Consider the following 12,988-nt stretch of genomic DNA (forward strand, 5'->3'; position numbering starts at 1 on the left):
AGGGCTTCCCCGTAGACCGAGTCGAAGTTGGATATTTATTCTCCTTTTCATTGTTCAGGATGCGATGATACTGGAAATGCGATGGGCGGTGTATTTATTTAACGTCATATCCCCAAGAGTTCTAAAAAGTGCCAAAAAATGCTCCCAGTGAACCTTCCAGGGGCCTTCCTTAGGGACAGCGTATCCCCCCAGGGACCCTCTCAGGGGCTGTGACACCCCCAAGGGAACTCAGTGGCCGCGGCGCTCTAGGGGTTTTCCCAGGGGCGGCGACGCCGCCAGAGGTTGTCCAGGGGTCCTACCAGGGGTGGAGGCTCCTCCAGGTGCCCTCCCAAGAGCGGCGGCGCCCCCAGGGATCATCTCAGAGGCGGCGGAGCCCCCTGGGGCCCTGCCATGTGCTGTGGCACGCACAGGAGACCTTCCATAAGCGATGGCGCCTCCAGGGGCCCTCCCAAGACCCGCAGCGCCGCTAGTGGTTCTCCCAGGGGCAACGGCGCTCCAAGGGAACCTCCCAAGCGCGGCGGTGCTCCAAGGGGCCCTCCCAAGATCGGAGGCTCCCGTATGGGCCCTCCCAAGAGCGGCGGCACCCCCAGGGGCCCTGCTTAGGAGTGGCGACAACCCCAGGGGCCTTGCCAGAGGCGATGGCGCCTCCAGAGGCTCCCGGAGGTGGCGGGGCCCCCAAGGGCCTTCCCAGGGGCGGCAGGGGCCTTTCAAGAGGCGATGGTAACCCCAGGGGCCCTCCAGGGGCGGCGGCGCCCTTAAAGGCCCTTTCAGGAGCACTGGCGCTCATAGGGCCTTGCCAGGGGCTGTGGCGCGCATAGGGGCTTTGCCAGGGGCTGTGGCGCCCTCACAGCCTCTTCCAGGGGACGTTGAGCACCCACGGACTCTCCCAGGAGCCCTCCCAGGAGCGGTGGCTTTCCCATTGGCCCTCCCAAGGACGGTGGTGACTCCAGGGGCCCTCCCAAGTGCTGCGGCTCCCCTATAGGCCCTCATAAGGACGGCGGCAGCGCTCCCAGGGGCCCTCCTTTGGGGTGATGGCAACCCCAGGGGCCCTGCCAGAGGCGATGGCGCCTCCTCCAGGGGCCCCCGGGAGCAGCGGCGCCTCCAGGGGTCCACCTAGGAGCAGCGGCAGGTGCGGCAGGGGCCCTTCAAAAGGCGGTGGTAACCCAGTGGCAGTCTAAGATGCAGAGGCACCCCTAGGGGACCTCACAGCGTATGCAGCGCCCCTGGGGAGCCTTCTAAAGGGCAGTGGCGCACCCAGGGGCCCTACCAGGGGCCGTCGTGCCCCCGAGGGCCCTTACAGAGGAGGCAACCCCCCCATGGGCCCGGGGGCTCTCTCTAGTTGTAACAGAGCACCCAGGGGCCCTCCCAGGGGCGGCTGCGCCCCAAAGACCCTCCCAAGGGTAGTGGCGACCCGAGGGCCCCTGTCAGGGGCAATGGAATTCCCAGAGGCCCACCCACGGGCTGCAGCGCTCCCAGGGACATCCCAGGGCCGGGGCACCCCCAGGGGTCTTCCCAGGGACGGCGGCGCACCCAGAGGTCTTCACAGTGGTGCTGGCGCCCCCAGGGGCGGTGATTCCTCCAGGTGCCTTGCCCTGCCCCGCTGGAGTCGGAAGGGTCGCTCCAAGGGGCGGCGGCACCTCCCAGGGGTGGTGGTGTTTCCTGGGGTCTTCCCAGGGACGGCGGACTCCGCAGGGGCTTCATCGTGGTGCCGTACATATAGCATACGTCCAGCAATCATTTACTTAACTGTGATTGGTGGACTAAAATGTAAATCCACGAAATTTCAGCCAATAGAAGAACAGTGCAGTCAGTCAGCACAACACCCCAACTTATGTTTTCCTGTTGGATATTTATTCTCAGAATGCGATGATACTGGAAATGCGAGAGGCGGTGTACTTATTTAACGGCATATCTCCCAGAGTTCTAAATAGTGCAAAAAACAACTGCCCCCCAGGAGATCTCCCAGTGGCGACGGCGCGCCCAGAGGCCCTCCCTAGGAGAGTGTCGACCCCAGGGGCCCTCCCAGGAGCGGCAGCGCTCCCAGGGGTTCTCCGTGGGACAGCGGCGCTTCCTGGGACGGCAGCACCCCCAGGGGCCCTCCTAGGGATGGCGGCGTCCCAAGGGCCTCTGCCAGGGGCGCTGGGGCACACAGGGGCTCTTCCAGGGGCCCTCCCAGAAACGGCGGCGCCCCCAGTGGCGCTGGTGCCTCCACGGGCTCTCTCATTGACAGCAGTCCCTTACTTAACTATGATTGATGGACTGTTCTTTAACCCACCAACTTACAGCCAATAAGAGAAGAGAGCACCCAGTCAACACACCACCACAACTTATGTTTTCCTGTTGATATTATTCTCCACCACCTTCTTCAGAATGCTATGATACCGGAAATGTGATGGGCGGTGTTTTTATTTAATGTTGCATGTCCCATTGTCCCAGAGTTCTAAATAGTGCAAAACTACTGCATCCAGGGACCCTACAGGTCTGGCTCTTCCAGGGGCCCTCCTACGGTCGGCGGCGCCCCCAGGTGCCCTTCCACGGGCGTCAGCGCTTACCAGGAGCGCTGGAGTCCCCACAGGCTCTCCCAGTGACAGCCGCCGTTCCAGGGGCCATCCTAGGGATGCCGGCCCTCCCATGGGCGCTCCCTGGGGACGGTGTTGCTTTCAGGGGCCCTTCCAGGGATTTCGGCTCTTTCAGGAACCCCCCCAGTGGCTCTCCTAGAGATAGCGGCGCTCCCAGGGCACCTCAGAGGAACGGCGGCGTCCCCATGGGCCCTGTTAGGGGCGCTGGCGACCCTAGGGGCCCTCACAGCGACAGTCATGATCCCTGGGGCCTTTCCAGGGACGGGGGCGCCTCGAAGTACGTTCCTAGCTGCCGCGGTGCTCCCAGAGGCCCTGCCAGCGGCTGTGGCGCCTTCAAGGGCCCTTCCAGAGGCAGTGGCTCCCTTCAGGCCTCTTTATGGGGCGCCACTGCTCCCAGGGACCCTGCAAAGACCTGTGGCTCACAATAGTTCCTCCTAGGGGAGTCAGCGCACCAAAACAATGGATAGTGGTGTCGTACATATTGCATTCTTCCAGTAATCTCTTACTTAACTGTGATTGGTGGAATAAGAGGTAACGTCATCAAATTTCAGCCAATAGGAAAACAGAGCAATCAGTCAGCACAACACCCCAACTTATGTTTTGCTGTTGGATATGTATTCTCCTTTTCATTGTTCAGGTTGTGATAATACTGAAAATGCTATGGGCAGTGTGTATTTATTTAATGTCATATCTCCCAGACTTCAAATAGTAAAACGAGAATAAATATCCAACAGCAAAGCAAAAGTTGGGGTGTTGTGCTGACTGATTGCTCTGTTCTACTATTGGCTGTAATTTGATGACGTTACATCTTACTCCATCAATCACGTTTAAGTAAGGGATTACTGGACGAATGCAAAATGTACAACAAAACTATGAAGTTCTAGGGACGATGCTGCATGTGGAAGGGGTTTTGGGGAGCCATCGCCCCTGGCAGAGACCCTGCCGTCCCTGGAAAGGCACCCACTATGACTAGAAGGGCCCATACCAGCGCCACCGGCCCTAGGAGGGCCCATTAGGGCGCTGCAGCCCCTGGCAGGTTCATTTTGGGCAGAAGTGCCCCATAGAGGGACCCTTGGGGAGACACCGCCTCTAGAAGGGCCTCGAAAATGCGCCACTGCCGTGGTATGGCCCCTGGTGGTGCCGCCGTCCCTGAGAACACCCCTGAAGGTGCCCCCGTCCCTGTAAGGGACCCTGGGATCGTTGCTATCCCTGTGGTGGGTCACTTGGCCATGCAAGGCACGGAGGCACCCCCAGGGCCCTCTCAGGTTCGGTGGTGCCCCCAGGGGACCTGTCAGAGGCGCTGGAGCCACCAGGGGCGGTCTTAGGAATAACTGTAATCCTAGGGGCCTTCTCAGGGAAGACAGCATCGACAGGGACTCCTCCAGGAACAGCCGAGCTTCCATGGGCCTCTCAGGGAGGCAACGCTCCATGGGAACTTCGCAGGGACGGCAACACGCCTAAGGACCCTCACACGGACGGCGGCGTCCCCATGGGCCCTGTTAGGGGCGCTGGCGACCCTAGGGGCACTTACAGCGACAGTCATGATCCCTGGGGCCTTTCCAGGGGCGGGGGCGCCTCCAGGTACGTTCCTAGCTGCCGCGGTGCTCCCAGAGGCCCTGCCAGCAGCTGTGGCGCCTTCAAGGGCCCTTCCAGAGGCAGTGGCTCCCTCCAGGCCTCTTTATGGGTCGCCACTGCTCCCAGGGACCCTGCAAAGACCTGTGGCTCACAATAGGTCCTCCTAGGGGAGTCAGCGCACCAAAACAATGGCTAGTGGTGTCGTACATATTGCATTCTTCCAGTAATCTCTTACTTAACTGTGATTGGTGGAATAAGAGGTAACGTCATCAAATTTCAGCCAATAGGAAAACAGAGCAATCAATCAGCACAACACCCCAACTTATGTTTTGCTGTTGGATATTTATTCTCCTTTTCATTGTTCAGGTTGTGATAATACTGAAAATGCTATGGGCAGTGTGTATTTATTTAACGTCATATCTCCCAGACTTCAAATAGTGAAACGAGAATAAATATCCAACAGCAAAGCATAAGGTGGGGTGTTGTGCTGACTGCTTGCTCTGTTCTCCTATTGGCTGTAATTTGATGACGTTACATCTTACTCCACCAATTACGTTTAAGTAGGGGATTACTGGACGAATGCAAAATGTATGACAAAACTATGAAGTTCTTGGGACGATGCTGCATGTGGATGGGTTTCTAGGGGCGCCATCGCCCCTGGCAGAGACCCTGCCGTCCCTGGAAAGGCACCCACTACGACTAGGAGGGCCCATACCAGCGCCGCTGGCCCTAGTTGGGCCCATTGGGATGCTGCAGCCCCTGGCAGGGTCATTTTGGGCAGAAGTGCCACATAGAGGGACCCTTGGGGAGACACCGCCCTTAGAAGGGCCTCGAAAATGCGCCACTGCGGTGGTATGGCCCCTGGTGGTGCCGCCGTCCCTGAGAACATTCCTGAAGGTGCCCCCGTCACTGTAAGGGACCCTGGGATCGTTGCTATCCCTGTGGTGGGTCACTTGGCCATGCAAGGCACGGAGGCACCCCCAGGGCCCTCTCAGGTTTGGTGGTGACCCCAGGGGACCTGTCAGAGGCGCTGGAGCCACCAGGGGCGGTCTTAGGAATAACTGTAATCCTAGGGGCCTTCTCAGGGAAGGCAGCGTCGACAGGGGCTCCTCCAGGAACAGCCGAACTTTCATGGGCCTCTCAGGGAGGCAACGCTCCATGGGAACTTCGCAGGGACGGCAACACGCCTAAGGACCCTCACAGGGACGGCGGCGTCCCAATGGGCCCTGTTAGGGGCGCTGGCGACCCTAAAGGCCCTTACAGCTACAGTCATGATGTCTGGGGCCTTTCCAGGGACGGGGGCGCCTCCAGGTACGTTCCTAGCTGCCACGGTGCTCCCAGAGGCCCTGCCAGTGACTGTGGCGCCTTCGGTTGCCCTTCCAGAGGCGGTGGCTCCCTCCAGGCCTCTTTATTTGGCGCCACTGCTCCCAGGGACCCTGTAAAGACTTGTGGTTCACAATAGATCCTCCTAGGGGAGTCAGCGCACCAAAACAATGGATAGTGGTGTCGTACATATTGCATTCTTCCAGTAATCTCTTACTTAACTGTGATTGGTGGAATAAGAGGTAACTTAAGCAAATTTCAGCCAATAGGAAAACAGAGCAATCAGTCAGCACAACACCCCAACTTATGTTTTGCTGTTGGATATTTATTCTCCTTTTCATTGTTCAGGTTGTGATAATACTGAAAATGCTATGGGCAGTGTGTATTTATTTAACGTCATATTTCCCAGACTTCAAATAGTGAAACGAGAATATATATCCAACAGCAAAGCATAAGTTTGGGTGTTGTGCTGACTGATTGCTCTGTTCTCCAATTGGCTGTAATTTGATGACGTTACATCTTACTCCACCAATCACGTTTAAGTAAGGGATTACTGGACGAATGCAAAATGCACAACAAAACTATGAAGTTCTTGGGACAATGCTGCATGTGGAAGGGGTTTTGGGGCGCCATCGCCCCTGGCAGAGACCCTGCCGTTCCTGGAAAGGCACCCACTATGACTAGGAGGGCCCATACCAGCGCCACCGGCCCTAGGAGGGCCCATTGGGGCGCTGCAGCCCCTGGCAGGGTCATTTTGGGCAGAAGTACCCCATAGAGGGACCCTTGGGGAGACACCGCCTTTAGAAGGGCCTCGAAAATGCGCCACTGCCTTGGTATGGCCCCTGGTGGTGCCGCCGTCCCTGAGAACACCCCTGAAGGTGCCCCCGTCCCTGTAAGGGACCCTGGGATCGTTCCTATCCCTGTGGTGGGTCACTTGGCCATGCAAGGCACGGAGGCGCCCCCAGGGCCCTCTCAGGTTCGGTGGTGCCTCCAGGGGACCTGTCAGAGGCGCTGGAGCCACCAGAGCCGGTCTTAGGACTAACTGTAATCCTAGGGGCCTTCTCAGGGAAGGCAGCGTCGACAGGGGCTCCTCCAGGAACAGCCGAGCTTCCATGGGCCTCTCAGGGAGGCAACGCTCCATGGGAACTTCGCAGGGACGGCAACACGCCTAAGGACCCTCACAGGGACTGCGGCGCCCCCATGGGCCCTGTTAGGGGCGCTGGCGACCCTAAGGGCCCTTACAGCGACAGTCATGATCCCTGGGGCCTTTCCAGGGAAGGGGGCGCCTCCATGTACGTTCCTAGCTGCCGAGGTGCTCTTAGAGGCCCTGCCAGCGGCTGTGGTGCCTTCGGTTGCCCTTCCAGAGGCGGTGGCTCCCTCCAGGCGTCTTTATGGGGCGCCACTGCTCCCAGGGACCCTGCAAAGACTTGTGGTTCACAATAGATCCTCCTAGGGGAGTCAGCGCACCAAAACAATGGATAGTGGTGTCGTACATATTACATTCTTCCAGTAATCTCTTACTTAACTGTGATTGGTGGAATAAGAGGTAACGTCATCAAATTTCAGCCAATAGGAAAACAGAGCAATCAATCAGCACAACACCCCAACTTATGTTTTGCTGTTGGATATTTATTCTCCTTTTCATTGTTCAGGTTGTGATAATACTGAAAATGCTATGGGCAGTGTGTATTTATTTAACATCATATCTCCCAGACTTCAAATAGTGAAACGAGAATAAATATCCAACAGCAAAGCATAAGTTGGGGTGTTGTGCTGACTCATTGCTCTGTTCTCCTATTGGCTGTAATTTGATGACGTTACATCTTACTCCACCAATCACGTTTAATTAAGAGATTACTGGACGAATGCAAAATGTACAACAAAACTATGAAGTTCTTGGGACGATGCTGCATGTGGAAGGGGTTTTGGGGAGCCATCGCCCCTGGCAGAGACCCTGCCGTCCCTGGAAAGGCACCCACTATGACTAGGAGGGCCCATACCAGCGCCACCGGCCCTAGGAGGGCCCATTAGGGCGCTGCAGCTTCTGGCAGGGTCATTATGGGCAGAAGTGCTCCATAGAGGGACCCTTGGGGAGACACCGCCCTTAGAAGGGCCTCGAAAATGCGCCACTGCCGTGGTATGGCCCCTGGTGGTCCCGCCGTCCCTGAGAACACCCCTAAAGGTGCCCCCGTCCCTGTAAGGGACCCTGGGGTCGTTGCTATCCCTGTGGTGGGTCATTTGGCCATGCAAGGCATGGAGGCACCCCCAGGGCCCTGTCATTGTCGGCGGTACCACCAGGGGACCTCTCAGGGGCGCTGGATCCATCAGGGGCGGTCTTAGGAAGAACTGGAATCCTAGGGGCCTTCTCAGGGAAAGCGGCGTCGACAGGGGCTACTCCAGGAACAACCGAGCTTCCATGGTCCTCTCAGGGACGGCAACGCTCCAAGGGACCCTTGCAGGGACGGCATCGCTCTTAGGGACCCTCACAGGGACGGTGGCGTCACCATGGGACCTGGTAGGGGCACTGGCGACCCGAGGGGCCCTCACAGGGACAGCAATGATCCCTTGAGCCTTTCCAGGGACGGGGGCGCCTCCAGGTACGTTCCTAGGGACCGTGGTGCTCCCAGAGGCCCTGTCAGCGGCGGTGGCGCCTTCAGGGGCCCTTCCAGAGGCGGTGGCTCCCCCCAGGCCTCTTTATGGGGCGCCCCTGCTTCCAGGGACCCTGCCAGTGCCTATGGGTCACAATAGGTCCTCCTAGGGGAGGCGGCACCTCAAAACAATGGATAGTGGTGTCGTACATATTGCATTCTTCCAATAATATCTTACTTAACTGTGATTGGTGGAACAAGAGGTAATGTCATCAAATTACAGCCAATAGGAAAACAGAGGAATCAGTCAGCACAACACCCCAACTTATGTTTTGCTGTTGGATATTTATTCTCCTTTTCAATGTTCAGGTTGCGATAATACTGAAAATGCTATGGGCAGTGTCTATTTATTTAACTCATATCCCCAGAGTTTAAACAGTGAAACGAAGATAAATATCCAACAGCAAAGCATAAGTTGGGGTGTTGTGCTGACTGATTGCTCTGTTCTCCTATTGGCTGTAATTTGATGACGTCACATCTTGCTCCACCAATCACAGTTGAGTAAAGGATTACTGGACGAATGCAAAATGTACGACAAATCTATGAATTTTTTGGGGAGATGCTGCAAGTGGAAGGGCCCCTGGGGGCGCCACCAACCTTGGCAAAGAAACTGCCGCCCCTGTAAAGGCACCCACTGCGACTAGGAGGGCCCATACCAGCGCCGCCGGCCCTAGGAGGGCCCATAGGGGCGCTGCAGCCCCTGGCAGGGTCATTGGGGTCAGAGGCGCCCCATAGAGGGATCCTGGGGGAGACACCGCCTTTGGAAGGGCCTCTGAATGCGGCACCGCTTTGGTATGGCCCATGGGGGCGCTGCCGTCCCTGGGAACACCCCTGAAGGCGCCCCCGTCCCAGTAAGGGAACCTGGGATCCCCGCTATCCCTGTGAGGGTCACTTGGCCATGCCAGGCACGGAGGCGCCCCAGGGCCCTGTCATTGTCGGCGGTACCACCAGGGGACCTGTCAGGGGCGCTGGATCCATCAGGGGCGGTCTTAGGAAGAACTGGAATCCTAGGGGCCTTCTCAGGGAAGGCGGCGTCGACAGGGGCTACTCCAGGAACAACCGAGCTTCCATGGTGCTCTCAGGGACGGCAACGCTCCAAGGGACCCTTGCAGGGACGGCATCGCTCTTAGGGACCCTCACAGGGACGGTGGCGTCCCCATGGGACCTGGTAGGGGCACTGGCGACCCGAGGGGCCCTCACAGGGACAGCCATGATCCCTGGGGCCTTTCCAGGAACAGGGGCGCCTCTAGGTACGTTCCTAGGGACAGTGGTGCTCCCAGAGGCCCTGTCAGCGGCGGTGGCGTCTTCAAGGGCCCTTCCAGAGGTGGTGGCTCCCCCCAGGCCTCTTTATGGGGCGCCCCTGCTCCCAGGGACCCTGCCAGTGCCTATGGGTCACAATAGGTCCTCCTAGGGGAGGCGGCACCTCAATACAATGGATAGTGGTGTCGTACATATTGCATTCTTCCAATAATATCTTACTTAAGTGTGATTGGTGGAACAAGAGGTAATGTCATTAAATTACAGCCAATAGGAAAACAGAGGAATCAGTCAGTACAACACCCCAACTTATGTTTTGCTGTTGGATATTTATTCTCCTTTTCAATGTTCAGGTTGCGATAATACTGAAAATGCTATGGGCAGTGTCTATTTATTTAACACATATCCCCCAGAGTTTAAACAGTGAAACGAAAATAAATATCCAACAGCAAAGCATAAGTTGGGGTGTTGTGCTGACTGATTGCTCTGTTCTCCTATTGGCTGTAATTTGATGACGTCACATCTTGCTCCACCAATCACAGTTGAGGAAGTGATTACTGGACGAATGCACAATGTACGACAAATCTATGAATTTTTTGGGGAGATTCTGCATGTGGAAGGGCCCCTGGGGGCGCCACCGACCTTGGCAGAGACGCTGCCGCCCCTGGAAAGGCACCCACTACGACTAGGAGGGCCCATACCAGCGCCGCCGGCCCTAGGAGGGCCCATAGGGGCGCTGCAGCCCCTGGCAGGGTCATTGGGGGCAGAGGCGCCCCATAGAGGGACCGTGGGGGAGACACCGCCTTTGGAAGGGCCTCTGAATGTGGCACCGCTGTGGTATGGCCCCTGGGTGCGCCGCCGTCCCTGGGAACACCCCTGAAGGCGCCCCCGTTCCAGTAAGGGAACATGGGATCGCCGCTATCCCTGTGAGGGTCACTTGGCCATGCCAGGAACGGAGGCGCCCCAGGGCCCTGTCATTGTCGGCGGTACCACCAGGGGACTTGTCAGGGGCGCTGGATCCATCAGGGGCGGTCTTAGGAAGAACTAGAATCCTAGGGGCCTTCTCAGGGAAGGCGGCGTCGACAGGGGCTACTCCAGGAACAACCGAGCTTCCATGGTCCTCTCAGGGACGGAAACGCTCCAAGGGACCCTTGCAGGGACGGCATCGCTCTTAGGGACCCTCACAGGGTCGGTGGCGTCCCCATGGGACCTGGTAGGGGCACTGGCGACCCGAGGGGCCCTCACAGGGACAGCAATGATTCCTTGAGCCTTTCCAGGGACGGGGGCGCCTCCAGGTACGTTCCTAGGGACCGTGGTGCTCCCAGAGGCCCTGTCAGCGGCGGTGGCGCCTTCAGGGGCCCTTCCAGAGGCGGTGGCTCCCCCCAGGCCTCTTTATGGGGCGCCCCTGCTTCCAGGGACCCTGCCAGTGCCTATGGGTCACAATAGGTCCTCCTAGGGGAGGCGGCACCTCAAAACAATGGATAGTGGTGTGTACATATTGCATTCTTCCAATAATATCTTACTTAACTGTGATTGGTGGAACAAGAGGTAATGTCATCAAATTACAGCCAATAGGAAAACAGAGGAATCAGTCAGCACAACACCCCAACTTATGTTTTGCTGTTGGATATTTATTCTCCTTTTCAATGTTCAGGTTGCGATAATACTGAAAATGCTATGGGCAGTGTCTATTTATTTAACTCATATCACCCAGAGTTTAAACAGTGAAACGAAAAGAAATATCCAACAGCAAAGCATAAGTTGGGGTGTTGTGCTGACTGATTGCTCTGTTCTCCTATTGGCTGTAATTTGATGACGTCACATCTTGCTCCACCAATCACAGTTGAGGAAAGGATTACTGGACGAATGCAAAATGTACGACAAATCTATGAATTTTTGGGGGATGCTGCATGTGGAAGGGCCCCTGGGGGCGCCACCGACCTTGGCAGAGACGCTCCGCCCCTGAAAGGCACCCACTACGACTAGGAGGGCCCATACCAGCGCCGCCGGCCCTAGGAGGGCCCATAGGGGCGCTGCAGCCCCTGGCAGGGTCATTGGGGGCAGTGGCGCCCTTAGAGGGACCCTGGGGGAGACACCGCCATTGGAAGGGCCTCTGAGTGCGGCACCGCTGTGAGTATGGCCTAGGTGCCGCCGTCCTGGGAAACACCCCTGAAGGCGCCCCCATCCCAGTAAGGGAACCTGGGATCGCCGCTATCCCTGTGGGTCACTTGGCCATGCCAGGCACGGAGGCGCCCCAGGGCCCTCTCAGGGTCGGCGGTGCCCCAGGGGACCTGTCAGGGGCGCCTGATCCACCAGGGGCGCTGGATCCATCAGGGACCCTCTTAGGGACAACGACAATCCTAGGGGCTTTCTCGGGGAAGACGACGTTCTCAGGGGCTCCTCCAGAAACTGCCGAGTTTCCATGGGCCTCTCAGGGGCGGCAACGCTCCTAGGGACCCTCACAGACGGCATCGCTCTTAGGGACCCTCCTTAGGGACGATGGCGTCCCATGGGACCTGCTAGGGCACTGGCGACACGAGGGGCCCTCACTGGGGATATGTGATCCTGGGGCCTTTCAGGGACGGGGTCGCCTCAGGTACGTTCACAGGACAGTGGTGCTCCCAGAGGCACTGTCAGCGGCGGTAGCGCCTTCAAGGGCCCTTCCGGCGGCGGTGGCTCCCCAGGCACTCTTTATGGGGCGCCCCACCTGCTCAGGGACCCTGCCGGTGCCTATGGGTCACAATAGCTCCACTAGGGGAGGCGGCACCTCAAAACAATGGATAGTGGTGTCGTACATATTGCATTCTTCCAATAATATCTTACTTAACTGTGATTGGTGGAACAAGAGGTAATGTCATCAAATTACAGCCAATAGGAAAACAGAGGAATCAGTCAGCACAACACCCCAACTTATGTTTTGCTGTTGGATATTTATTCTCCTTTTCAATGTTCAGGTTGCGATAAAACTGAAAATGCTATGGGCAGTGTCTATTTATTTAACTCATATCCCCCAGAGTTTAAACAGTGAAACGAAAAGAAATATCCAACAGCAAAGCATAAGTTAGGGTGTTGTGCTGACTGATTGTTCTGTTCTCCTATTGGCTGTAATTTGATGACGTCACATCTTGCTCCACCAATCACAGTTGAGTAAAGGATTACTGGACGAATGCAAAATGTACGACAAATCTATGAATTTTTTGGGGATATGCTGCATGTGGAAGGGCCCCTGGGGTCGCCAACGACCTTGGCAGAGACACTGCTGCCCCTGGAAAGGCACCCACTACGACTAGGAGGGCCCATACCAGCGCCGCCGGCCCTAGGAGGGCCCATAGGGGCGCTGCAGCCCCTGGCAGGGTCATTGGGGGCAGAAGCGCCCCATAGAGGGACCTTGGGGTAGACACCGCCTCTGGAAGGGCCTCTGAATGCGGCACCGCTGTGGTATGGCCCCTGGGGGCGCCGCCGTCCCTGGGAACACCCCTGAAGGCGCCCCCGTCCCAGTAAGGGAATCTGGGATCGCCGCTATCCCTGTGAGGGTCACTTGGCCATGCCAGGCACGGAGGCGCCCCAGGACCCTCTCATTGTCGGCGGTACCACCAGGGGACCTGT

General features: G+C 57.5%; 1 protein-coding gene across 1 annotated transcript; it reads left to right on the top strand.

The window, feature by feature from the left end:
- The first annotated feature begins 2,419 nt into the window (after window positions 1-2,419).
- Window positions 2,420-12,128, top strand: LOC121877525 (translation initiation factor IF-2-like). The gene is made up of 4 exons (XM_042383288.1): window positions 2,420-2,786; window positions 3,863-4,077; window positions 7,557-7,728; window positions 11,962-12,128. The coding sequence occupies exons 1-4, from the start codon at window positions 2,420-2,422 to the stop codon at window positions 12,126-12,128; spliced, it is 921 nt and encodes a 306-aa protein (XP_042239222.1).
- Window positions 12,129-12,988: the final 860 nt, after the last annotated feature.

Source organism: Homarus americanus, unplaced genomic scaffold (genome assembly GCF_018991925.1).
Source record: "Homarus americanus isolate GMGI-L3 unplaced genomic scaffold, GMGI_Hamer_2.0 scaffold24716, whole genome shotgun sequence".
NCBI lineage: Eukaryota > Metazoa > Arthropoda > Malacostraca > Decapoda > Nephropidae > Homarus > Homarus americanus.